The sequence below is a fragment of the Pocillopora verrucosa genome, chromosome 14, assembly GCF_036669915.1.
Source record: "Pocillopora verrucosa isolate sample1 chromosome 14, ASM3666991v2, whole genome shotgun sequence".
NCBI classification, from domain to species: Eukaryota; Metazoa; Cnidaria; class Anthozoa; order Scleractinia; family Pocilloporidae; genus Pocillopora; species Pocillopora verrucosa.
In genome coordinates, this window is record NC_089325.1 from 12,891,032 (window position 1) to 12,918,904 (window position 27,873).

Sequence of the window (27,873 nt, forward strand, 5' to 3'; positions counted from 1 at the left end):
CGAATGATTCAGAAGAAAAGATCTACGAGGCTTCGGTTTTAAAGCTTAGTTAATGTGTAGATAGTTAAGTTGAAGGTTTGCCTTTTGCAAAAATTTTTGGTATGGCATTCGAACACAGTTTTTACCCCAGAGGCGGGAATTTGAACAAACAAATCTTCAAATGCCCGGGGAGTAAGCCGGGGGAGCGGGGTGGGGAGGGGGAGTATGATGAAGTTTCGAATTTATAGACCCATTATCAACAGGTAAATACAAAGTAAACAGCATCATGTGTCATAAATAGATGACAAGTTCAACAATCACATAACCAAAACAATAGCTGTTAACAGCGCTCACCCAAGGTTAAATTTCAATCCGGATTTTTTTATTCCTTTGATCAAAACCCTTTTCAGGATGATTTTCCCTATTCTGTTTAGAGCGTAATTTCTCAGAGAAAAAGAGTTCTATAACAATCAGTCTTTCCTTAAATAATTCATACACCATGATGTCTGTTTTGAAAACTGCAAGAAAACAGATAGTTCACCGAGCTTGCTAAATAGGTATGTTAAGCCAATCTTACCCCTTCTATGCACTGGTACTAACTACGCACGTCATTTCATCGGTTCACGGTACATTTTGCGATAGCGGGAAGCAAGGGTTTTCAAAAAATACTTGTTGGGTAAAACGTTTCGAGAGTATTGAAAAATAAACTGTAAACAAGATCGCGCAGTTTTAAACAGCATCGACTCACAACGTTCCTCGAGTTGTTAAATCAGGCGCATGAGTTGTATCAAGGGGGTAAGTTTCTAAAGAAACTGTGATGCTGCGTCGGTGGGAGACTATAGCAGGGTAGTTTAGAATTATCAACAGAGTTGATAACGTAAATTGGCCATTGTAAAGAGTTTAAAAGCTGACGTTTCGAGCGTTAGCCCTTCGTCAGAGCGATTGCTGTATCCTCGAGCAGCGGCCTTCGTGGTAATTTGTATACCAGGATTATGCTATAAAAAATATAGCTCACTGTTTCCTTACTCGGAACTGGTTAGATCAAATGACCACCACAAACCGTATAATATTAAGCCAAGCTTTAATAATTATTCGATCTAAAAGAAATACATTTATAATTCGCAATCAGAACAAACGCAAATCAAGTCTTAATCTCGCAGCTAAGTTAAAAAACTTCAATGTAAACTTACTTCTGTGGCGGGTCGTTACAACAGTCTCACTTTACAGTTAGCAGATTCTCCAGGTAAGCGGATTTAGAGACAGAAAAAATGATAACAAAATAACTTCTCTCTCACTTCGACTCCGGTGAAAAACTGACTTAAAACATAATAATCTAACGCTTTTAAATCAATCTATAGAATTTATGTCAATCACGAATCTTGTCATAAAGTAAATCTATCAACAAGAGGCAACGCCTATTTGATAAACGAAACACTCACTGAGCTCGTTCAAGAGGAAAAGACCATCGTACCGGTATACCTCGCCCATTGATTGAAAAACAATTCGTTAATTTTGGAATGCGTGCACCCTTATTAGTTTGATTACGTGATTTGTATGCGCAATACAGGATGCGCATTGCATTATCGAGGAATCACCTAGAGTCAATAACAAACAAACCTAAAAATTCAAGTTCCCAATAGTGCGCAAATCCAAACACACATGATGTAAATCTTTTTCAGAGTCTGATACTTTCATTACTGTTTCTTCTGGCTACTTAAATACAAACCTAGTCTCGTACTTAGACCTCCCACGGTGAAGTGGTCGCAAGAATTTAGTTTAAGTTAAACGGTAGGATCTGGGTACGAGATTAATGCGATACCGCCTTGCGGTTTCATATTGGCTAAGCAGTGATTGGCGAAACACCTAATTGAAAATGGTCTTCCTTCTCAAGCCGCTCGCAGCTTCACTGCCATACACTCTGGCGCACCGATAAACCTGAATCTAGAAACTGAAGAGTTCCTCATATGACAAAGATGAATTTATTTGCAACCTAACAAGCAGATGTATGACTGGAATATATTTAATGAAAAAAAAGATTGCTTGAAACTAATCCAGCCTAATGCAAAATCTACAAGAGAACTGTGATATCTTCTTATATGTCGTACTCTTCTACAATCGGAACGGCGAATGCACATTCTGTTTCGATGCCCAGGTTGTAGTCTCCCCGGCATCCACCTTGGTAACTGGATGTTACGATTCTAAACCAGCCTCTCTCTCCCCAGGGCACGCCCCAGGAATTGCGCACAATCCAGTATTCTGTACCATTTTCAACACCCCAGCCAGCGACTGACACACAGTGGTTTAACTTTAGGAATTTATTGTATTCTTTGTAGATTCCTCCTTGATACTTATTTTCAAAGGTTTTAGTCGCCATGATAGCACAGGAAATAGGGCCCCGAGCGTAAATTTCGGCCTTCATCTCCTCACGTCCTCTTACAAAGCCTACAACAGCATTGGGAGAATTTTGTACGGAGAGGATGTGTTATTATCACGTTAAAAGTTATCAAATATGTTAATTACTTTATAAAAAAACTGAGATATTACAGGCGCCTCCCTGATTGGTCAAAATCTATCGTTTATTGAACTGGTTAACCCACAGAAATTGAAACATTTTAAGTTTATTTTATAAAAGCAATAGTTTGCACTTTCTATCTTAATTTGAAACGTTTGCCAGAGCCGCGTAATTTACAAACGTTTTTCGTGTTCTCCCGACATCCCACGTAGGTTATTACACCGGTACACCGATAGAAAGTGAGGTCATTTGCTTAATTATCGGTCACCTTCAAATCATCCACTTACCGTATTCACTGACTCTCCACAAGGTGTAGTTTTTTATAGCATAGCATTTTTGAGGGGTACAGGTTCCACACTGATTGAATGGCGTGCATATCTGGTCTTTGGCTTGATAATTGTTACACGTTTCATCTGGTATACCATGTTCATGAGCGTAACGATACACACTCAGTGAACCACCACCTCTGCAGCTGCCAGCTTTCCCTGTTGTATCATTATTTTTTAATTCATTGTTAATAAAGCAACCGTCAAAGTGGTGGAAATAATCCGAAATTGTTTCGGTTTTGGTTTCGAGCACTTTTCTATTATGGGTGCCATAGAGCCAAAGCCAAATTGTTGACATGGACCAATCAGAAGAAAGGAAAATACCTATAAGAGCCAATCAGAACTCAAAAGAAAACAAGCAAATTGCTTAAAGAGCGGGAAAACGCGGGCGACCAAGTTGTGTTTTGTTTTAGCTAGTTTGCATCTCATTGATTGAAAGGATAGTGCGAATTTTATGGACTAATCGCAGAGCGAGGTACAGCAAAACCAAAGGAATGCCAAATTACTTTTTAAGCTCAATTGAAAATTTCATTAATTTGCCATGAAATTGATGCAGAAAACTAATGCCTTTTTGTGAACCAACCAGATTCCGAGTAAACCAATCACGGCCTCTCACTCGTGTTTTCGCACACTTAAATCAGTTTGCTTGCTTGTTTGTTTGTTTGTTTTTTTTTAGTTCTCATTGACTGTAAGTGATATATTCCTTTTGATTTGCTGTTGTGATTACTTCGGATTTGGTTTTGCGACACTAACCAGAAAATTATTCTAACAAGTGGAGTGGAAGAGGAGGTGAGTGATACTTTCCATTCACTTCCGAACGAGCCAATCAGCTCGCGCGAAAAGTACTATTCACTTGAGTGGTGTATATTAATGCCACATAGTATACACTTAAACAGTGGAGTAGATCTGGGTACGAGATAGCGTATGAGGCGCGCTCTGGTTGGCCACCCATACTTTGAATATCCTTCGCTATTCACCTCTGAGCGACTCACGTAGGATTTGCGCCCGAAAACGTTGTAGTCGTTGCAGGAATAAATGAGTTAAAATAATCTTTTAGCTATATTATGCCACTGTTTTAGTATATACTAGAACAACTATTCACCTCAGTGTCGGTGGCAGGTGGTGGATATTTACCTCGCAGATTCGCGCCTCTATAAACATCCACCACGAGCCACCTCCACTCCAGTGAATGGTCGTTAACTATCGAGGGGTGTCACTTTCTTAATTCTGATTGGCTAAATTTTCAAGCATGCATTTGAGTCTAAGCAGCATAGTTCTATAAAAAAATAATAAAAAAAATAATATAATAATGATGTACTTGCACAAAAAGATACAAAAAGTGAAAATCAAATCAACAAACAAAATAAAATATGACCAGAAAATAAACTGCTATGTGGTTATCATACAAATTTTTTTTAGACCCAAATTAGTCGCGTACTCAGACCTTCTACGGCCAAGCGGTTATGAGGATCCAACATTTTAATTACAGTTAAACGGTAGGATCTGGGTATGAGATTAGGCCCACATATTGACCACAACTTGCTTACCGCAATCTATGACATTCTGGACTGACAGGAGGTTACTTGGCCACTTTCCCTTACGCAGGATGTTGATTCTGTCTGATATTGAACTGGTTGATCCAAAAGCCCAACAGGAGCCACAATATTGGGGACTGTGTTGATTCCGTGTCACACTGGCCAGGTTACCTTTCCCGGGAATGTCTCTCAAATCCCACTGTTTTGGAATTGAATCGGCAGTAAGGTACTCATGCGGCCGGGGAGTCTTGCTGGTAAAATAAAAAACAGAACCCATTTTGATTGACGTTTGTAGGACCGAGACTAGCAACGCAACCATTCAACACGCAACGACCATTCAGAGAGGGGAAACTATCACGAAGGGAAAACTGGAACGCAAAGTATGAACGAGCAAACTGCCTAAAGGGTGGTATGAAGCGTGTAACCAATTTTTGAAAAATCTGAGTGGCCAGAAGTGCACACCCTCAAAATCGCGTAACGTACTTTGATGCACTTGACGACTTTTTCTCACCGATCGCGGCGCATGTGATCGCCAACGAAATCGCCGATATCTTGTATGCCAGATATTGGAGATTTTATACGCCGATCGCGGCGATTGGCGAATATCGCAATCGCTGCACCGAGTACACCTGACGATTTCGGCGATCGACGCATAAAATTGCCAAGTGTGTTGCCGGCTTAATGAGCGATTCGCGAAAATTTCATGAGTTGAAATTTATTCAGTTTTCCGTTGAGTTATCAAAAAGCGATATTAAAAGGCGTTTCCCCCTCTAGAATCAGCACTTAAATTAAAGTGTCCCGTATATCCATTTTCAACCACATCCTTACGCATTTGTCTCTTAGTTTCGATTTCAAGGTATCCTTTTTGATGAGTAATCAAAAGGTTTAAAAAGTCCAAACACAGTCAAGATGATGACCATCGAGGGGACAAAATCAGGTGCACGTTTAAACTGCTTCAGTTAAACAGTTTGATTTCAACTGAAAGAAAGTAAGCTTCTTTTCATCTAAACTGCACGAAAGAACGAAAAAGTGCGCATCAGAAAGTAAACGTACATGACTTCCTCTATGCCTTCGTCAAAACTTGGGCTGTAGCAGGTCTGGAAATCTTTAGCGGCAGAACTTCCGATAGCCAAAGTAAGTCCCAAGAAGGTTAAGTACCCGAAAAGAAACTTCATTCTTGCAAGAAATACCGTGGCTCCTTACAGCAACGTTTTAACAGCTAAAATGTCTTATACAAGGTCGGAATAAACCTCACTGCTGTGAAATCCCGTTCTAATCACTAGCAAATCGTATGCAAGTCACACGACCATCAGAAGAATTTCTGTGAAAGGATCTTTGGGTGTAACATGAGACCTTGAGATGGTTGTGTGAATAACGTGATTTATTATATCTCTCTTTCAGCACGTGCGCAGTACTTAATTGAAAAGTTTGTTTCAGAGACTGAAACAAACCTTCTCACCCTGTTTGTTTTTGGTACGGTTAGCGGGTGGACTTTGATGTCAAAAGTGACTGATATGGATTAATTTCCTAGCAACAGACACCCACCAAGAATGAAAAGGTATTAACGGTCGAGAAATGTTTCCAAAAGTTTGACTCTAGTAGAAACAAGTGCTCCTAGCCTCAGTAACACAAAATTAATTTATAGCAAGATAATCTCGGGGTGAATCCGAACACTCCGGCCGTTTCCGGGGAATAGTCCCAAACCGTTTATTTTCTCGAAAGCCGAAAAATTCAAACTAACCAAGTTTGGTCAGAGTACCACTAATACACTACCCACTAACCTCACTTGCTTGAGCCGAACTGAGGAATATTGGCCCTCGGACCACGCTGTACTCGGCCCTTACTGCCTCGACATCGGACCAATAATTCCCAGTGCGGCCCTCGCGCTCGGTCAGAAAGAAGTTATTATTCAGTTCTTAACAACATAATTTCAAAAGCTTTCAAGAACAGAATGCAAAGCTTTTAATTGTTTATTTTTGACATTCCCTGGGTATAATATTTACTATCAGGGTTTTTGGTGAGATTTGGGGAAGACAATGATCATGTAAAAAAGTTACAATGATATGTACACTCTATGTTTGAGTATTATTGTGCAATCACAAAAATTACTTAAATTACATTGTAGGCCTGCAAGGTCAGCATGTGTCTTTAGTACAGTCCATTCCTAATATACATTACAACACAAAAATAGTCGTTTTTTTCGGTTGTGACTTTACCTCACTTTGCTCATTAAATCAGTTGATTGTACAGTAATAGAAAAATAAATTATTAAGATATTCTTTTGCAAAGATACATGGTCTTCGGTTTACTGATCTACACCTAAATGCAGAGACATTTTCATGGGAAAAAAAGCTAAACGTAAACAAGGAAAAGCCCACACAGGAATTGATTTTGCAGATACTTATCATTCATCTTATATAGGGTGTAGTCTGGAAATTACTATATTTAACGAATAAATCTAGGAGATCTGTCTCAGTTAACTTAAATAAACTTAACTTGTAATTTAAAGTAAGGAAATTTTTTATTCTGATCAATTCCCATTTGGATTTTTTCCTTTTTTTTTTAATTACTTTCTCTTTGATGTTATTGCAACTAGGTGAAAGTAGAACTATGATATACTTATGACGAGAGTTTTTAGGAAATAGAAATTGTTGCTTACTACAGTTGTAGCAATTTATCAGAAAGTGCATTATTTTTTAAAAAAAGGTTGCCATAGTACATGCAAGCTAGGATATCGTGGGGTGGTTTGTTAAGTTAGTGAGAAGCACAAAGCAGTTTTTCATTTATCCACTGCAGCTTAAGCAATCAGGATTGTCCCGAGAGCACGCCAAGACTTCTGTGTTCTCCTTTTTGGTTTTAGCTGTCTTCTTGAGGGTTTCTTGATCAACTGTAAACTGGATTGCATTAGCAGCAGGGCGTGAACGCAAGTAGTACATTCCAGTCTTCAGGCCCTGCAAGATGTAACAAGCAGCCCATTATTCATTGGGTCATATTAAAGACACCTACTAAAGTCACTCTAGCTATGTTATCATGCTGTGTTCCATTTTTATTTCAAATCCTTTAACTCTGAATATAAATTCTTCCCTCATGCTGCTACACATTTCCATGTCAATTGGTAACAAGAATTTTCAGTTAGGTTGATAGAACAACTTCTATTGTATAACCTAGAGTTCTCTTATCACCTGTTTGCTGGATAATATATGGATATTATGAAAAGTTACATGTTTATCAGTAATGGGAGTTAAAAGTTAAGAGACAACCCTCAAAATTTTTCTCTCCATGAGGGAATATTTAAATAAAACTGCCAAATTGTCAAGGGGTTGACTCGTCTCTCTATACTGCTCTGTAATATACTCTTAATCCTCCCCCCTCACTGGCAATTAATTGGCAATCATTTTTCTATACTATATTAGAGACAACTGTTCCCCCCAAAATCCATGCAGCCCCCCACCCCCCACCCCCAGGTGACAAATAATGGCTGGCTCCTTATTTAACAATTAGGAGCCCCTATGATTAGGTAGAAGCCGTCTAAATGCACCAAGCAAAGTCTGCTAGAAGAAAACACATTGAAAGCCAGTTCAATTAGCATTCTATCCAAGAGGCTTCCAGGAGTTACAACACTCCATGCTGATGAAATCAAGAGAAGCTAGGCTCACAAGAATCTATCATTCACCTAACTCAACAAAATATTCATGCTCTGGAAAATGAACAAAAACTAATCACTTTAATATGGCACATGTCTAATGTGACAACACCATTCATAAAAAAAACATTTACCTTTTTCCAGCCATAAAAATGCATGCTTGTTAGCTTGCCATAACTGGGTTCAGCAAAGAACACATTGAAGGACTGGCTCTGGTCAATGAAAGCTCCTCTGTCTGCTGCCATGTCCACAAGAGTTCTCTGAGAAATTTCCCAAACTGTCTTGTACAAAGGCTTTAAGTCATCAGGGATCTCATCAATGTGCTGTAGTGAAGAACAAAGGACACCTTTTTACTTTGTGTCATAAAATTCTTTGATTACTCCAAAGAAAATAAGTAAATCGATTAAATAATGAGTGGACAATCTGACTTTGTTTGTGGCTTGTATATGCAGTTTAAAAACTGCACATATCAAATGCAAGGTTTTTAATAAGAAATGTAGTTGCAGGAAAAAAGTATGTAGTAACATGAGACTTTGAAAAAAATAAACGCAGGGCATTGAAATTTGGCCAGAGAATTCTCCAACCTCCACTGCCTAATATACACCTAACAACTGTTGATCAAGAAAGCCCATTTGTCGTCATTGGGTACTAAGGAATCAGTCACTCAGTTAGGAATCTTCTTTGTGGAGGTTGTTCATGACCTGTACCATTTCACAAATACCTGAATGGATCCATTTGCAGCTATGATTTTGTGCTTCAAAGTCTCATTCCAGAGTCCTCTTTCAGTCAAGTCCTTCAACAGATGATGGTTTACAATCTACAAGATAAAAAGACATTAACTGCAATGAGCCTTTATTTTCACTACCAATACTGTATACAGTGTTCTCCTTTTCAGGCAGTAACCGGTAACATTTACCGCCCGTAGTATTGTAGTACCATTTAAAACTGCTTGGAAATCTTGTAAAAGGATTGCTTTACTGGTTTGAAAATTTATTTACCTGTCATGCTTAAAATAAGGGAGAATACTGTGTATATCATTGTTTTTCTACAACAATCAAGAATGTACCTGAAACTCTCCTGAGAGAACGCGTCGAGTGTAGATGTTACTCGTGTAAGGCTCAAAAGACTCATTGTTGCCAAGGATCTGTGCAGTGGAAGCTGTTGGCATTGGTGCAATCAACAAACTATTCCTTAATCCATACCTAAATAAACAACAAAAAGTAATAATCCATCAAGTTGTCAAATGGAATGTTCTTATCAAATTATATGATTAACAGACACCCTGTTATAGAAAATGTTGTTGTTCATTATGGTTTTTCAGATAAGTGAAATGTTAAATACTTTGTCTCCCAGTGTGGAGTCAGGCTATCAAATGCATTAAGGGGGTAAGTTTGTCAAAAAACTGCAGTGCTGTGTTGGTGGGAGAGTATAACAGGTAATTAAGTGTTAACAACTGAGTTGAAAACATAAATTGACCACCATAGAGAGTTTAAAGGCTGTCGTATCAAGTGTTAGCCCTTTGTCAGAGTGGTTGCTGAGGGTTAGCACTCAAAATGTCAGCCTTTAAACTCTTAAAAGTGGTCAATTTACATTTTCAACTCAGTTGTTAACACTAAAATTACCTATCAAATGTATTGATCATGGTGTTTTGACTGCTACACTGATAGTCTTAGTCAGGCAACAAAACTTTAAGAATTAAAGGATTTTGACAGCCATATTTCATTAACTAAAAAAATGAAAATCTTACTTTTTTATTTCTGCCTTGAGAGCTGCCCAATCCCAGAAATCAGATGGAGTGACATTCCAAAGATCATACTGAAGTTTCTTTAGAAGTGAAAAAGATTAAAAATGTTAACCCCTTAACTCCCATGAGTGACCAAGACAGAATTTCCCCTCACAATATTAAAACAAAACCAGGTAGACAAGAGATGAGAACAAAGAAAAATACAAACTAGGCAAATATGAGTTGATCTAATATCAAGTTCTCGTAAAATAACATCATCAGAAATGTATAGCACAAGGTAAGGAGAATTACAAATGAAATCTTGGGAGTGGAAGGGTTAATAAGTGAAGGAAGTCAGAGTGGGTGCCTTTATCCCTTATTCCCCAAAAGTGATAAGCATCTAATTTCTCCTCGCAGTTTCACCCCTGAATCAAATATTAAGGTCTTGAGAAAAAAAGAAAATGGTGACCAACTAAAGAAGTTCTGGGTTTTTAACCCTTTAACTCCCAGAAGTGATCAACATGTGTCTTCTCCCTATTATATCCATACATTGACCAGCAAATAGGTAATGAGAATGCTCAAACTTATCAGGTTAAAGTTATCTTGATCTAACACTAAATTCTTGTAGCTATTACACACGGAAATGTGTAGCAGCTAGAGGGGAGATTTAACAATCAGATCCTTGGGAGTTAAAGGGTTAAACAAATTTTCATCCCTCTTCATTCTCAGTAGTGACTTGTTACTTTGGTACATCTCTGTCAATGTTTCCACATTGACATGGTGGCCAAGTTCAATTTCTCAAAAAGTCACCTTTTGGCAACCTTTAATTGTAAAATGGTTGCTGTAAAAAAAATTTTGGTCACCCTTTGATAATTTTACCAAGGATCAATAAATGTTTTCATGTTTTTTTTTTTTAAATCTTTTGGTCACCAATTGGTGCCTTTGGTCAAAATTTTACTTGCCATGGCAACCAAATTGGTTGCAACTTGGGGTGTTGATATTAGATGTACAATTCACTTAAAAAATTATCCTTATTTTTCACCTCTTGATATGGTGAATCTTTACTTTTTGATAACAATCTCTTATCACCACCTAATACAAGATGCAATGAAGTCTAAAGAACATCTTTACCCCTTGGCTTGCAGGTGACCCTTGGTAAGTCTCATACGTCCCTTTTTCTTTAGCCAGTTTGCAGGAAGCCTGTAATAGAGTAAAAAAGTATTAGATATTCATCATCTCCTTATGAATGCTGAACAACTAAATCTATAGATGAAAGCAAAGTAGTTATTCTTTAACAATTGGACTACCAATACATGGTTTTCAAGTCCCAACTCAGAGTATGAAGACAAAAGAGAAAAGTTTGGTTTGGGGAACATTCAGTTTTTTCCTTGCAGAGCTTCTTTTGACTAGCCTTGTGACTCTCAAACAATGCATGTCCAAAATAACCTCATAAACCTATAAATGAAAAGCACTTACTGTCAGAGCCCCATAGTAGATTGTCTCAAATATTTTCCTGTTCATATCTCTGGCCTCTTCACTTTCAAATGGATATCTCATTAGAATGAAGGCATCAGCCAATCCCTGAAAGAAAAGTAAAGAATTAATCAGCAATGAAATTTTTTTACTCACACAGTGAGCCTCTGGTGGAATTGTACTTTAAGAAAATTGTGGTGAGTCACCCAAAAATTAAAACACTATTTTTACCTGAACTCCGATACCAATGGGCCTGTGTCTCTTGTTGGATTTTTCAGCCTGGAAATTCAAACAAAAAAAAAAGAAAAAGTTAAGTGAGTAAATGCCACAATTTAATGGAAATGATGTAAATAAAAGTTGGCAAAGTAATAATACACCATCTGGAGCAGGAATTTGCATTAGATTAACCCTTTAACTCTCATGAGTGACCAAGACAGAATTTTTCCTTACAGTATCAATACAACATCAACCAGATAAGTGGTGAGAATCAAGAAAAATATCAATTTGGGGATAATTAGTTGATCCAATCCTACATTCTCTGAACTAACATTACAATTATTGTATGACCAACGGTTAGGAGAATTACAAATTCGATGTGGGAGTTTAAGGATTAAAAGAACAAAATGTAACAAAAACTGACTCTAAACAAAACTTAATGCAAAAAGACTGAACAAAAGAATTTGAGCACAGCAAAATTTCTTACCCTCTGAGTAACATAACAGCCCATAGACAAAAAGGTGAGATACATATATATATATATATATCAATATAAAACAGACAAACAAAGAATGAAACAAAATAAGATGCCTCTTAAACACAAACCTCCTTCACTGGGTAATAGTTGATGTCAATAATCTTGTTCAAGTTGCGTGTTACCACCTAAAAATTTTATACAGGAAATTAACAAGGAGTAAATTATTTTATATTGACACAGTGATCATTTTCCTAATCTATGTACTAACCTGGGTAACCTCAAAAAGTTTTTGGAAATTGTATGTGGGTCGGCCCCCTCCATTGGTTACAACAAACTTGTTAAGTGCCAGAGATGCTAAGTTACAGACAGCAACCTGAGAGATGAATGGAAAGATACTTTGTTGCTTAATAATATGCAAGGTTCTTATGAGGATTTATTTAGACTTTCTTTCTCAAGGATTCACTCACACCAGTATGCCATCACTTCATTTTAATGATAACATTTCATGCAGTTATAAGCATGTTTGGATGTGTGTCAATCATCACAAAGTTTCCATGACAGTCAAATAGGAATGCCTCCTGATGCCTTCTGAAGAGAACACTGGAGCAAAACTTTTTTTTTCAAACAAGAGGTACAGTATTGTGCAAAAGTAATACAAACAAAATACAGCAAATTTCAGTTTTTGCTCTATCAAATTAACATTTTGTTTGAACAAAGAACGCTTTTTTTGCTGAATTTTCTTCACAAGGCAAAAATTTATGGCAGAAAGTGTCCTTTTGATCAATAGTGTTTGTAATTTCATTTTGAACTGTCAATAGACCTCCCAAAGTGATTAAGTTTGTTTACCATTCCTGTAATGAACATGAAATATTTCCAAACTTTTTCAGTCCCCAAGACACAGTATGAGAATGACTGTTTATACTTGAGACCAAACACAAGAGACAAAAGAACAAAACAAGGATTTACTCAATGTTAATGTAAAAGCTCACCTCATCTGGAGAGCTGTACTCAACAATTTCAGTGCACAGATTGCTGCATTTGATTGTTCCAACATTCTGGAAGGAAATGCAGTTTGATTAAAAAAAATGGTACAATTTGTTTTCAATATCAGTACATTATGATAGTTATATCTAGTACCAGGTAGATAAGGATAAATGAATAAAGGGGGTAGGTTTCTAAAGAAACTGTGGTGTTGCACCAGTGGAAGAGTATAACAAGGTAGTTTAGTATCATCGACTGAGTTGACAACTAAATTGGCCACTGTAAAAGACTTTTAAAATTGCCATTTCAAGTGTTAGCCCTTTGTCAGAACAAAGTGTCGTGAGTCAAGAATAAATAAATAAGGAACCTTTTTATCCCTAAAACTGACTGGCATGTAATTTTTTTCATTGCATAACCCCTCAATCACTCATTAAGGTCATGCAAATAATGGAACTGATCTCAAACTAAAGAAGCTCTTGATTGTTAAACAAATTCTCCTTGTCAGCACCTTAGGAAATGTATAGAGAACAGTATGGAGAATATGCATACTGATGTTTGGGTGTAAAGGGTCAACCCACTTGAGTACCTGCTGATTACTTTTCCTGTTGCATGCATCTTTGTACAGCATGTAAGGTGTGCCTGTCTCAATCTGTGATTGACAGATTGCCTGCCAAAGATTCTGTGCTTTGACTTGTCTCCGAAACTTTCCTTGTTCCTCATACCTATTTACAAAGAGGGTTAAAAGGAAGAAATAAACATGATCTGTACTGATAGTATTTGGTGCCAAACCATTCAACTTTTGGAATGTTTGGCCCTTTCCTAACAGGTGCCTATTTTTATGAAATTTCATTGTTTGGGTTTGGGCTCCAAGGGAGTTTGCAGGGCAATTGCCACATGCTTTTGCTCAATGTGGCAGCTCCTTTCCTCTCTCCCTTTCAGATTTTTGGTTAGTACTCATTCCATACAGCGCTTTGTCAGTGTTATGTTGATGTATTCCTGGAGGTAGGTTGTGACACAGTTGCCATGGTTCCTTCTTGCAACATTTCTGCCCCTTCCTGATGCTACCCTCATGGTTCCAACCCACCATTAATATTTCAAATTAGAGTTTTACTGGTTGTGTCCTATGGCTGCTTAAAAAGAATAATCCCTAGTTAAATTTGAGTTCTTTTTCTTGGTTTTCAGGAGGGGATTCCCACCCGGGCAAATTCTTGGTTTATGGCCAGATGTTTTATGAACTGACATACAGAGAAAATTATGGCCTGCCAGGCTGATAAGTGAATCTAATCTTTTATACAAAATGAGTGCACCCTGCTTCTAACACATACCTGACATAGAGCTCTTCAAATTTCTCACCCCAACAGTCCTGTAATCCAGGACACTCATTAGGACACATTAGTGACCACATCTCATCCTTCTCAACACGCCTCATGAACAAGTCAGGGATCCACAATGCAAAAAAAAGATCACGAGCACGCTAGGGAATCAAAGATAACCATTTAGCATGAAGTGCCTAATACATCTTTCCTTCCTAGGGGTGACTCTTTGAAAATCTTGGTATAAGGTTCATACCCTTTTACAGAAACAAATCCCAGGGACTAAAACTCTTTCATTCCTAAGATTTCAAAATCAGTTCTCCTTACAGTCTACATACATTTCTTGTAAAGTAAATTATGAAAACTTTCTTGCTTAAGTTGAGCAGATTTCCAGGTCTTTCCAGTTCTGGAAAATGTCAAAATAAAATTCCAGGACTTTTCAGGTTTTCCAGGACCCATACAAACCCTGTTGTTAACTTTAAAGACCCAAAATAATATTTTCAAATCTAATCCTAAGGAAATATAGTCCAGGTGTTCACTCCAAAACCTCTATATTTGTTTCCTTTTGAGATATATCATTCTATAAATTTCATTACTGTAACCTTGAATGAAATACAATAGAGAAACACAACCCTTTCATCCACCTATGCAGTGAAGACTGTACATCTATTAAACTTGGTTACAACAACCCTAAATCTGCTTGAAATTTCTCAATGTCACACAGAGAACTCAGTTCACCTCCACAATAATTTTGAGCTAAACAGAAAATTAATTATAAAAATCATCCAATTTTTTTTTACCTGCTCCTCTTTGCCAGTGTTCTTTCTCAGTTCCAAGAAATCATAAACATCGCTGTGCCAAGGCTCCAGATATATGGCAAAGGCACCAGGCCTCTTGTTGCCTCCTTGATCTACATACCTGGCTGTGGCATTGTACACACGCAACATTGGAACAAGACCATTTGAGACTCCATTGGTCTAGTAAGAAAGGAAATAAATATTGGCAAATCCCTCCAACAAAAGTTTTGATAATTTCACAGCACGGAAAAGGGCTTTTCATTGTATTTTATCAGTGTCAAAATCACATTTAGTTATCCCTATGGCCAGTCAGAACAATGGTACTATATTTATTGTATTATTAATTTTCCAACCTTGAATAAGCACCCACCCTGAGTAAGGTCTGCTAAGTTTTAAAACATATCCACACATTAAAGGCATCACAATGAGAATCTAGAGCTGTAGAAGGCCTGCTCTTTAGAATTTGATGATAATAACTTACTGGCCATGCTAGAATTGTTCCTAATAACCCACTCTGTATGAAAGCATGCATTGCAGGACAAAAAGCATGAACAACAGTTCGCAATACTCCTCTGATAACAGCAATGATATGTTTACCATCTTCAGGGTGATTTCTTACCCCAGCAATGTAGCTTCCAGAAGCCCGGATGTTATGCACGTTGATTCCAATTCCACCTGCAGCCTTGGATATCTTAGCACAAAGTGTCAGTGTGTCATAAATACCATCAATGCTGTCATCTGTCATGGTCACAAGAAAACAACTGGACAGTTGAGGTTTACATGTACCAGCGTTGAACAGGGTCGGTGATGCATGCGTAAACCACTTCTCTGATAACAGTTTGTATGTTTCAATTGCTGCTTCAATGTCAGTCTGATGAATTCCAAGTGCAACTCTCATCAACATGTGCTGTGGTCGTTCAGCAACTTTGCCATTGATTTTGAGCAGGTAAGACCTCATCATTGTCTGGAAAGAGTCATTTTGAAGATTTTAAACCTGATTGAGTAGGAAAGAATGGTTTAACTTCACTTGGACAAGAAGAGTCCACACACATACCTTAACACCAAAGTAGTTGTATTGGTAGTCACGATCATAAATGATCTCCGAGTCAATTCTCTGAGAAAGAAAAAAAAGAGGCAAAAATTGAGGATTTTAGTTTTAATCTCAGGGTTTAAATATTGGTAAACAAAACAAGATTGCTTATATTTTCGGGAATGCCTCTAAGGCAATAAAAGTTTAGTACCCTGAAGTCACAATCACAGGTTTTCTTTCAACTGTTTTACACCTTTTCCTGATGAAATAACATTCCCTTAAAAGCAACATGCGTGATTGTACCCATGTGCAGTGTCAATCAAAACTCAACTACGTTTGGGCCCAGTCTCTGATAATATTATTTTCACTCTGATTAGTGAACGAACTGGCAAATTATCATATTTATTAAGCAACATTGCCTTGATAATATATTGATCTAACCAAGGAGAGCTCTGATATGACTTCAAATTCTCACAAACAGGCGGCAAAGATATTAAATAACACAGGTTACACAAATTAGGTCTTATTCTAAAAGTGAATCATTTGAACAAACAGGGTTGTCTAAAAGGTTCTCGCATCTGTTGCAAAACTCTCTAAAATTCAAATCCACCCAACTGTTCTAATAATAGTCACAGATAACCCCAATACAAATATTCCATATTATATTGTTATAACTCAAACTGGCTGCATTCTAGAAAATATTAAATTAACATATCAGATATAAACTATGCAACCACAATTACTTGGCTTTCAAGATGTAAATTAGCCAAAGTAAAGAGTTCCATAAGCTGACATTCCCAGTGCTACCCCCTTTGTCAGAACAAAGGTATCTATTTGCTTTAATGAAGGACTAGGTGTCAGTTCTAATAATTAGGGTAATGGTGTTCTAACATAGATAACAAGCTTGTGCTTGGTTTATAAACTTACATCGGCATTCTCCATTATGAGGTCATAAGTTTCCTTGGAGATCAGCGGAGAATGTTTACCATTCTTTGGGTTGACATAGTTATAGAGATCTGTCATTACCTCTATGGGAAAAAATTATTTAATACAAGAAAATAAGAGAAGGATGCACAACCATGCAAAATGAATCCATTTGTAATGTGACCTTTAAGTATGATTCAGGGATGATACTGTGACAAAAAGTTAGGGGCTACTCACTCATAAGGGTATACGGTTGAATGCAAAACAATTTCTAAAATGTCTTTCACTTGTTTTGGGGACTAAAATTGATTATAGGTGGAAATCTGTGGTCAAAGAGATTTCTTGGTTTCCATACTACAGTACTTGCCAGATCTTGTAGGAATAAAGGTGAGTTTAAGAGGTAGGGCAGAGTAGAGAGGTAAGACACAAGACACCTACCACTAAAAATCTTCTTCGTTTCTTTGTGAAGATTAGAAACCTCAATCCTGGCTGCAAGGACAGCATAGTCAGGATGTATGGTTGTCATGGAGGCAGCAATCTCAGCAGCAAGTATATCCAGCTGAGTTGTGGCTACACCAGGGTAGATGCCATCAATTACCTTCTTGACAATCTCAAACTGAATCATGCAAAAGAAAATCAAGTTGTAACCCTTAACTCCCAGGTGATAAACATGTAATTTCTTCCCATAATATCCATACATTATTCAACAGATACTAGACTTGTCAGTTTAAATGTTATCTTGATCTCACACCAAATTCTTTCAACTAATTGACAAGGAAATGTGTAGCAACTTGATGATAGAAATTTTTATCAGATCTTGGGAGTTAAAGGATTGAGGGTAAACTGAATGGTTACTGCAATATCTGAGAGACAATCTGCAACTTGGTGCCCAGATTTTGTACTGTTGCTTATAGCAAACATAGTCCGAGTTCTTCAGGCCCTGTCATTTGGACCAAAATGGACAAATCTATCCAATTATCGGAACCATTGGACACAAGCACATCAAAATGGTTTATTTCACGAGCCTAATGGACTACTGACCCTCGATTTTAATGCACGACTCGTTGATAATTTTATATATTTTTCAATACTTACACATTTACATATATCTCATATTTTCAGTACTTATTAGATATTTAATTGTGGTCAAGTGTCCCTAATTAGCGCACATAAGTTCTTATCTTATTCTCGTTAGTATTAATAGTGTGACGTGCCTCATAAATACATGATAATTTTACACACATGCTTAATAACAACCCAAGTACATATATTTGTTTCATTATTACACTGACTGCACAATAGCTTTCCATAGCAGTGTACGTGTAGAGTTAAAAGTACACTCTACAATCTATTATCAGCGCGTTTCTTGATTTTCTTTGAAACGCATGTGGTTTGCATTTCGCGCTATCCTCGATGACGTATCAACTATCCTTTCAAAAATCTTAAAACTAGTAGCCCATCTTAGCAGACTGTGCCTACAAATGTTCAGTAGTACTTAATGCACAACCAGTTTAGGCTAAAATTGTTTCCAATAGCAAATTATGAATATCGTGAGTTTTTCCGAGAACAATATAAATTTCGTACCAACGCCATTCGCGATACAAATTGGTAAATCCATGTTAAAAATGGAGGAAATAGGAATAAATATGTAAACTACGATCACTGTACGGATTTCTGACGAGCTTATACAGCGTAGCTTTTGTTGTGGAAGAGTGTACGGTACAGAGGCAGTTGTAAATTGCGCGCCAAGATCTTTGAAATTGACCTGAAGACGACAAGGAAAATGGTATACAAAGGGGTTCCACGAATTTAACTAGTCCTTAATATGTAATTTCATCGAAGAAACATACGCATTTGCCATTAATCTAACGATAAATGGTAGATTTCGTTTTGCCTTTTGGCGCCAAAAGATAAGTCATTGTCCAATTCGGTTAGTGGATCGTTCACTGATTTGCACGCAGAGGTAATCTTACCATGTCGACAAAATCAGAGAGCTCATAACCAAGCTTTTTAATCCTGGCAGTGACTTTGTTCAGATTGATTTCCTCCTCTTTTCCATCTGAAAGAGAAAGACCAATTAAAGTAACATGTACATGAACAAGATGGCGGTCAATATCAGCGCAGTTCGCATAAGGAAAAACAAAAATCTTACTTCGTTTGAGGACGTAAGAGGAAGGCTTCTTGATTTTCTTCTCTTGCTTTGAGTTGTCGGCCATAGTGCAAAGAAAATTCTGTTGAAAAAGGTAACCAAAAAGCGAAATATCTACTGCACAATTCCAAACGAACTTGATCTGAAGGCGAAGTGAGGTAAGTGATTCAATTTTGGCGCCGAAAGAGGATTCAAGTTCCCCAGTTTTCCCGCGTATAATTAACATTAGCCAATCAGAGCCGCATGGAACGATCAATCGCCAAATACGGACAATCATGCGATCTACTTTCATTCCATTCTCTTTTGTTTTTCTTTTTGTTTAATCTTTTCTAGTATTTCGAATGTGAACTTTAAGACCTGAGTAATTTTGGAAATTAGCTCACTCCCTCTTGTATTTTTAATCATTACAAACTAAATCTTGTACGATTTGAGGTTTGTCCGATTAGTGCAACGACAATAAAAAAAATGAGATATGGATATCGACAGGCCTAATAATATACATGCAAAAATAATTAATTACTCAGTTCTGATTGGTTAAGATAGATGCAGTTTTCAGGTACTTTAATGCAGAAGAGGGTTGATTCATTGCAAAGAAGTAACAAACCAGATATTTTGATTGGTCAATAATTAAAGAAATTCACAGATAGCCAATCAAATACGAGCCTCGGATGTCGCTACATTTGGATACGCTGAAAATTTGCGGGCGAAACAATGGCTGGAGTTTTAAGTAGGGTTTCTTTCGCCACCGAAACAACGATACAGCAGCTGAAAAACAGCTCTAACAACGAAAGCGATGTAAAAAGCACTGCTTTTTGGTTGTCGGTTTGGAAAAATGTTTAGAGAAGGGAATTGCTAAGGAAATCGAAAGTACCACCCGACTCAGCTTAACACTTTGCTCAAGCGATTCTACGCCGAAATTAAAACCAAACATGATTAAACCTCGCAAACGACGATTCCATTTCAACGAAAGTGATTCGCACACAGACTGAACAATTCCTTGAACTGTTTAGCCGGACTTTGAACTTTTTTGCGCCTTAAAGATGTGAAAATATTATTGTCTATCGTTGTTTTGATCGTGTTGGGTTGTTTTGACCGAAAACACAATGTAACTTACAGAGATTGAATAAATTATTGTCGCATTTGATGCGCGCTTTGCTTCTGCACACTTATTATAACTATCTAGTATTTTGTCACGTATATTGCTAATACGTAATCACATGATTGTTCTCGTGATTTTTGGGATAAATAAGCACTTGAGAATTTTTTTCAAATACTACAAATTACACTCGCCCTACGGGCTCGTGCAATTTTGTTAGTCTTCGAAAAAATTAACTTGTGGTTATTTATTCCAAATTGCACTCGAAATCATGTGATTACCTATACTAATTTTTTTCATGTTTTTTTTTTCAGGCGCGCGAAGCGAGAATCGTTCTCTTCGCGTTTTTCCTCCCGCGGTCGCACCTGCGCTCATCTGAAAAAGATGAAAAAATTTGATAATAATAAAATAGAGCGCAAAAGATAAATTAAAATTATTGAAAACGGTGACCCGTGTTCTGCAAGCCAGAGGTAAAGTATGTAAATGAGAAGCCTATTAAATCAAGACATCACTGTTAACTGGTTTTTTTTATGTTCCGCCATCTGTAAACTTGTATGTTCCACCATCTGCAAACAGTGTCTTTACGCAAGTGCACGAAACAAGTGCACGATTTTGGGAAGTAACAAAAAGGTTAGGGAAAAACTGTTTTCGATTTCTGGAAAATCGGATAACAACACCCATAGTTGAAAAACTGGCCTTAAAATTCACGTGTAATTGCCTCGTGACCGAATAAACTTCAGCCGCATTATCCCTGACTTTGGTCCGATGAAAGTCTTCCTAAATAATTGATCAAGTGAAACATATTTTGATCATAAAATTACACCAGTGCTATACGGTCGACACCAAAAAGAGTAAATTATTTTTGGGCAACTTTTCCAAGAAGTTTCGCCCAGCGCACCCAAAAAATCTCTTACTGAAGTCGACTGAATTATGGCCAAGAAAGAGGCCCTCATTTGGCATGAAAATAAATTTAAATCTTTTTTCATGGACATTATCTAATCATTGAAGCGAACAACATGTCATGATCCTCCTCGAGCTTTGCTTAGCAAAAAACTGTTCTCTTCTCGGATCTTATAAGCTCTAACAATGTCCATAATCAATTAAGGAAGTAGGCATATCTACGCACCCAACAGAGGCTGATGTTTTTATAAAGTTCCCGAAATGCTTCTTTTCGTGGATATATGCAGAAATCAATCACAGGCCGCGTGCAGCCTAACTGTCGATAACAAAGTCGTACGTGTGGAGCTCCCCTGCAGAAAAATAATGCACGCAACTCGCCTACGATTTTTAAATGAGCTGGACTTCTAAATCGTTGTCTGTTTTTTGTTTATACTCTCATTCATTTTGTCCGGGAATATTGGAAGCTGTGATAATCAATCATACGACAGAACCCCAGCCCTTTGATTTCCATACCGGTTCGAAAGGCAGGAGCTTTTGTCTTGAGATTTACCACGCGGATTTTGACTCCCTTGAGTTTTCTGTTCTGCGAAGAAAAAAAATATAGTCGAGAGTTTTCGAGAATGATGTAGGAAAAAACACAGAGGTTTTTTTTTTTTATCGTTTTCCTGTTATCATGTTTAGGATATTTTGATCGGTTAAAAGTGCATATCAGTTCGATTTATATCTAAGGAGTCATGCAAAGCTGTATACAGATTCAGAGAAACTCCAACATAGACATCGGATTACTAATTGATGACCGGTTGGCGTTTTTCAATAACTAATGAAAAAAGATCATGCCTCTTAGCCTAGGCTTAAAAGGGAAAAATGTAATTGTAGAATAGAGGGGATAGGAAACAAACACGTAGATAGAGCCCAAGGTACTCTATCTAATTGCACTTTCTGAAAATTTTCGCCAATTAACTTACCAAAGCCATTTAATGTACAGAATATTTTGTTATCTTGCTTAAAGGCCAAAGGGAAGAAAGATGTTTGCATAGAAAACACCATTTATTCAAAAAACGAATATGGTAATATGTTTTGCTGCGCAACAACACTAATATTTACACGTTGAAACTTGAACGATATGAGCGACTCAGTGTTTCTTTCTTTGAAAGAGGCCGAATTTCCAATCATCAAAGAAAAAAATATTTCCATTGTGGCTGAAATTGGTACAAAGTTTCTCCCACTCGCTTAAAGACAAATTTGTCAGTTCTTTTTGGAGCTGATGACGTAGTAATGAGAAATGTCAGTAACCTAAACGATTTCAAGTGTTTTCCATTTTCTGTTTTTTCCTTAAAATTTGTGGTGTAATTCTCGCCCACGTAAATTTATGCAAATTTTTCAGTAAGCTGTGAAGTCGCAATTTCCTTCGGAGAGAATCACTAATTTGCTTTTAGCGAGGACTGCGCTTTGTAATGGAGCCATTTATGTTAAAAAGCAAACAATAGGCAAGCAGTAAGAAATGTGGGACTTCAGTAAAATGAAAAGGAAGATCGCGAAACTCTTATGAAGATCGCTGCGGTAATTTACCAAAAATGAGGAAACTCAATATTAAATTTCAGACTAACATTTTAAAATAATTTCTCATTTCGGCATAATTTTCACGTCAATCACAGATCTAGGCTAATATTTTCACTTGTTTTCCTTAGTGGCATTAAAAATTTGAGATTTTAGAGTTTCAGTCAGCTGGAAGGTCTGAACGAAAACTTGATCGATCTGAACATAGTCAAGTACTTTGCAGACAATAACCAAGTGTAACTCTATGGAGTATAAAAGTGATGCGTATTTGAATTCAATTGGAAGACAGCTCGTTCGTTTGTTACTCGGACAATTGAGCCCTATGCGAATTTGCGAAACTCGATCGCACTTAGTACCGACAACACCTGCTGTTTGAATTTTGTTTACCGAGCGAAGACTGTAAGACTAACATTTACGACATAATTTAGCATTTCTCCCCCGAGTACGAAAGGTTTAATTAAAATGTGGCTCATTTAGGAGGTGTCAGAGTTTACTGTTGAAATTAAACAATTAATGATATTTTCTCGTTCAGATGCACCTTGCGAAGTCAGAGTTTACGTTAAAAAACCTTTTAGGGTTACGGTTAATTGTTCAAATAAAATCTATCGAGCCAGATCTGTCACGATTGAGCGCTAACTATATTTTTCGTCGTTTTTGACGTAAAAGTGATCTTAATGGTTCAAGTGAACTCCATTTATTTAAGCGCTTTGAGTCAGTGGCTTGCAGCCCATTGGTGGATTTAACTCGCATCCGGCTGCCATCGACTGAAGAAAAACATTGAGACCAAAAATAGGCTCCCCTGCTAATTTATGCACTAAAAGTCTCAGTTATTGTAGTCGACGTCATTTTCAATGCCCCTTCCGTCAGTTGCTCTGTTTCCAGTCTCAAAACATCAATCATTAGCTGAAGCGCGCCATGGATAGGCAATTTCCTGCGATGTTTGCTGTTTAGATATCATTCCAAGTCGATACTCGACAGAAACACAGTGTAGCGGTAACAAGGTGTCGCTTTTGCACGAGTTTACAACTGTTTACAAACTTCAACGCTATTCTCGCGGTTCAAATTACCGTTGCTTGGAGGTGTCTTTATGGCTTTCGCGTTTGGAGATTCTTACTTGAAGCTTCCACCAATAAGCCAAGAAGGTTCCGTTGAAATCGACGGCGAAGACTCCAAGAGAAATGTGGGGATCGTCCGCGATAAACATGGCCTTGTGCGACTTCCTCCTATCGTGCGATTGGATTCACTTCGCTCCACATCAACCGCTCAAAGGTTTCGGAACGAAACGCCAACCGCAGTTTCAAGCGAAAAGACCGAAGTTGCGATGTCAAGATCACCAATGAAAATAACAGACAAACTGGGGAGCTTGAGACTCCAAGGACGTTCGAAAAAACTAAAAAAATACGACAACAAGAGCGAGGATGAAATGAAATTAATTATGGAAGCAGCTGTCAAGGAAACCAATGAAGACGAAACAAGTTTTTTCGACAGCGAAAATGTTTCACACGAAAAAGAGAGGGCAGGTTGCCAACGGTTAGGTTGTAGCTCCGCTTTGTTATCATTGACTGGCAATGGAGAACTTCTCCCTGCACACAAAGATTCAATCTTGTCCCGCCGGGGAAGCAGCACTTTTCAACCTACGAAGAAATTGACGAGATCGCGCAGGCTGGCAAAATCTTCGCCCGAGTTATCTAATAGAAAGAAAAATATGCGGCTGCTCGCCGACGGAAATATCAGCGAGCATTCGTTATCTTCTCTCGCAGCAGGTTCTATGCCGGTTGTCCGATCCGACCCCTCAAGCCGTCCACAGCTCGCGGTTCAGGACATCGACGGATCAAAGCTCTCTCAAGTACAGAATTATGCTAAGATTGAGGAAAAAGCAAAAGAGTACGGCGGAAAACGCAGAAATCACAGTAATCAACGGTGGAAGATTGATGTTGCAAATTTACCACAGAGCACCCCGAGTTCACCGGTTTGCAGTGAATCTGCTAACTCAGAGATCAAGCAAAAAGGTCGAAAGTCATTAAACGATATAACGGACGCGGAGCAGTTTGTTGACAGAAGAAGACCCTCATTGAAAAAGCAAAATCTAGTTTATGATGCCGATGTCGATGTATTGAAAATTGAAGGAAAGAGCTGCTCTCAGAGTGAGAGAAAATTGCAAAGAGGAGATGCTTTGACAGAATGCAATGTCGAAATGTTAGACCTACCGAGAAATGAGGAAAAGAGGCATTCATTGTACGACTTGCAACAAATATTAACCTTGCTGCAGAAAGAGGATTTAAAGCGACAGGCTTCCAACATAGCTTCATCGTCTCGAAATGCAAGCGCCACCTCTAATGCAAGCGGAAGGGAACCCAGTGAGTCCGTTTATGACTTAAGGGAGTTCTTGTTGATGGCGGCGGCCGAAGCTTCGAGCGCAGGGCAACTTAAAAAGACACAAACGAACAAATTAAGCGCCAATAACTCACAGACGAGTTCGTCGTCGCATCTCGCACCTCCTGGGAGAGAGAAAGACAGTAGAAAAGGCTCAGTTTACGACTTAATGGAGTTTCTCACTCTTGGAAATAGCAGTGAAACGGGTTCTGGATCCACTAGTGAAAACTCGAGCCGTTCGACTTCACCGCGAATTTTATCATCACCGCATGCCAGCTCTAGCTCAAATAACTTGCTATCCGTCTCAGTTGCCAACAGTGGTGAGGAAAGCAGGAGAGCGTCTACCTACGACCTCATGGAGTTTCTATCTCTGCCGCGTTCTGGGGGTAATTCGCGCCCTGATTCAGGTCCTAGCAGCCCAGCTCTTCACGAGGAAGGCTCTAGCGCAGCAGAAAGCAAAATGAGCGATTCAGGTACCGAAAAGGTTAAAGAGAAACGAAGTCTATCTATGTACGATCTGGAAGAATTCCTGTCTATGACATCTGATATACCACCGCTTGTGCGAGTCACACCTTGGGAAGAAGAGCAAAAAACAAATAGTAGCGAAACTATTTCGGATTCTGAAGAAGGTGCCAAAAGAGATTTGCAACAGCCGAGAGGGTCAGTGTATGACCTAAGTGAAATCCTGAGCGTGTTACAACAGGAAAATGAGAAAAGGCATGAATCTGCGTCTAATTTACGCCAGATGCTGTTTCATTTTCAACGTGAGGCCGAAAAAACTGGTCAATCTTCACTTACGCAATCAACTAATTTACCCGCCAAATGTACTGTCGGTTCCTCTCCCGTAACTCCAACTATAGAGAACAGTGGCTACTCGACCGGTAGTGATCAAGCAGCATCAACAGACGCACCCAAAAATATGGATGTAACTGAGAACAGTCGGCACATGTCTGTGTATGATCTTAGAGAGTTCCTTTCACTTTATGCCGCTCAACAAAACCCGTCGGCAACTCATCAGCAACAGCTTTCATCGGCAGTTTCGTTGAGGCGAAAATTTTCCGGAGTTTCGCAAAGCGGTGTGAGTATACTCGTCACTGACGAATCCAACAGAAGCATCGACAGCGAATTTTACGAAGATGTTTTTCTTCCAGTACCAAGTACAGAACCTAGCGGTGCGTCTGATCCATCGCGTAAAAGAAGCTCTATTTACGATCTCCGCGAGTTCTTGAGCATTTTAAATGCAGACGAATCTCCCTTGAGAAGACGATTATCTAGTGTGTCATCTGCATCGTCTAAATCCAGCGAAAGTGAATCAGAATCAAATTCTGCCAAAACTACTGGCCCGTTAAAACCAGCCGGTCCGAGTCATGGCAGGGGAAATTCCTCGAGAACACAACTGTTCCCACGCCAGGATTCCGGCGGGAGCCTTTCTCTATATGACCTTGGCGAGTTTCTCTCGCTTTTGAACACAGAAGAATCTCCATTGCGAAGAAGGCTTTCGAGCGTCAACGATAAGATCTCTGCGCAAGGTGAAGAGGGAGCGCGCACGCCGGTTCTTTCCAGAAGCGATTCCGAAAAGGGTCTTTACAGCTTAGAAGAAATATTAACTGTTATGAATGAGCTTGAGCAAAGGAATAGTAGCGAGAACATGAGTGGAGACATTGAAGGCAATGTTGGAGAAGAAATCAGTATTCAAGTTCCGACTTTACCGCCAACAGCTGATACAACAAACACGCAATCCCTCCCAACGAGAAAGCTTTTGCAGCCTCAAAGGTCACTAAAAAGTGTCCCCGAGACTTCTGAAGTGAAAAACACTCATTTAAATTCGTTATAGAATTTCTCTGCAAGTTTGAAACACTTATACTGATGAAGGCAAAAGTAAATTCTCTCTTTACTTCTCCTCCTCTGTTTTGCATATGTGAGGCTAAATTTCTCAGGCCAGTGAGATTAGTAGCGACTCCGCCATTTCACGACGGGAGGTTTTTGTACATAACAAAATTTATTTCTACATAAAGTTGACTTTTTCTGTGTGTTCCTTTGCGTGGTACCGAGTATGTTTTAATATCTGTAACTAATAGAAAGATTTGTTGGTTTTAAACAGTCAATGCGCCCATTGAATTATGTTCTGAGCGGTAATTTCAGCTGTCAACGAGCTTTAAGGGTGGCAAATTTACATATATGAACACTTTTAAAGCAAATTTGTTCTGTAGATTAATGGCTATTTGTTCACGGAACTGAAAGAGCACTTAAGAACACTGAGAAAGACCAACAATAGTGAGATAACAGTAAAAGTGCGTGAATCATTTCTTAAAGCTCTTAAAATCGCGTTTAAAACGCGTTTTACCGCTTCCGTTTTTCGCTAAGCATTAGACGGGCAGCTATTTAATTCCTGTAACGTCCTTTTCTTAACAAAAAAAAATTCAATTGAAACCTCAGAGATTTTAGTCTCGTTAGTAATAATTTATCTCAAAAACTAGTGCCTTTCTTCGAAGCAATTAACGCCAAGCGGGACTCAAACGTGCAACTGAATCAAATTAAATATTTGCCGCGCTGAATATGTGGCAATAGTTGGATTTAAGTTTCGAGCAGAAAGGTGCAATCGTTTCCTTTCAAATGCTATTTTCGGACTCAAACTTCACCTGCTTTCGAACTATTAAATTCCTAATTCCTTTGCTAAAAATATAAACAAAGCAAGGCATTTTTAGTATAGACCTTTTAACTCAAACGAGTTAGTTTTATTTCAGCTGGTGAAATATTTGACCTGGAAATTTACCTTTCAGAGGGCTAGGGCTAACTCTAGGTCGAAGGCTTAAGTTCAAAGTTAGATCACCAGTGAGCATCCATTTTGAGAAAGCGCGTTTAATGTAT

The 27,873-nt window shown here is 38.3% G+C and overlaps 3 protein-coding genes across 3 annotated transcripts; 1 reads left to right on the forward strand and 2 right to left on the reverse strand.

Annotated features, from left to right (window-relative positions):
- Positions 1-1,043: 1,043 nt before the first annotated feature.
- On the reverse strand, positions 1,044-5,634 carry LOC131784286 (cathepsin Z-like). The gene is made up of 4 exons (XM_059101083.2): positions 5,406-5,634; positions 4,365-4,603; positions 2,779-2,976; positions 1,044-2,421 (listed from the first exon to the last, which is right to left on the reverse strand). Exons 1-4 carry the CDS (start codon positions 5,525-5,527, stop codon positions 2,072-2,074), a joined length of 909 nt encoding a protein of 302 aa, XP_058957066.2. The 5' UTR covers positions 5,528-5,634; the 3' UTR covers positions 1,044-2,071.
- A 656-nt stretch (positions 5,635-6,290) lies between these two features.
- On the reverse strand, positions 6,291-21,541 carry LOC131784282 (ribonucleoside-diphosphate reductase large subunit). The gene is made up of 21 exons (XM_059101080.2): positions 21,302-21,541; positions 19,083-19,161; positions 18,904-18,989; positions 17,369-17,546; positions 16,934-17,034; positions 16,031-16,090; positions 15,596-15,940; positions 14,980-15,156; positions 14,192-14,340; positions 13,453-13,588; positions 12,875-12,940; positions 12,154-12,258; positions 12,014-12,070; positions 11,423-11,470; positions 11,195-11,299; positions 10,850-10,918; positions 9,743-9,819; positions 9,062-9,197; positions 8,717-8,812; positions 8,130-8,318; positions 6,291-7,303 (listed from the first exon to the last, which is right to left on the reverse strand). Exons 2-21 carry the CDS (start codon positions 19,144-19,146, stop codon positions 7,136-7,138), a joined length of 2,412 nt encoding a protein of 803 aa, XP_058957063.2. The 5' UTR covers positions 19,147-19,161; positions 21,302-21,541; the 3' UTR covers positions 6,291-7,135.
- Positions 21,542-23,500: 1,959 nt separating this feature from the next.
- On the forward strand, positions 23,501-27,398 carry LOC131784274 (serine-rich adhesin for platelets-like). The gene has a single exon (XM_059101071.2). It carries the CDS (start codon positions 23,720-23,722, stop codon positions 26,837-26,839), a length of 3,120 nt encoding a protein of 1,039 aa, XP_058957054.2. The 5' UTR covers positions 23,501-23,719; the 3' UTR covers positions 26,840-27,398.
- The last annotated feature ends 475 nt before the right edge of the window (positions 27,399-27,873 follow it).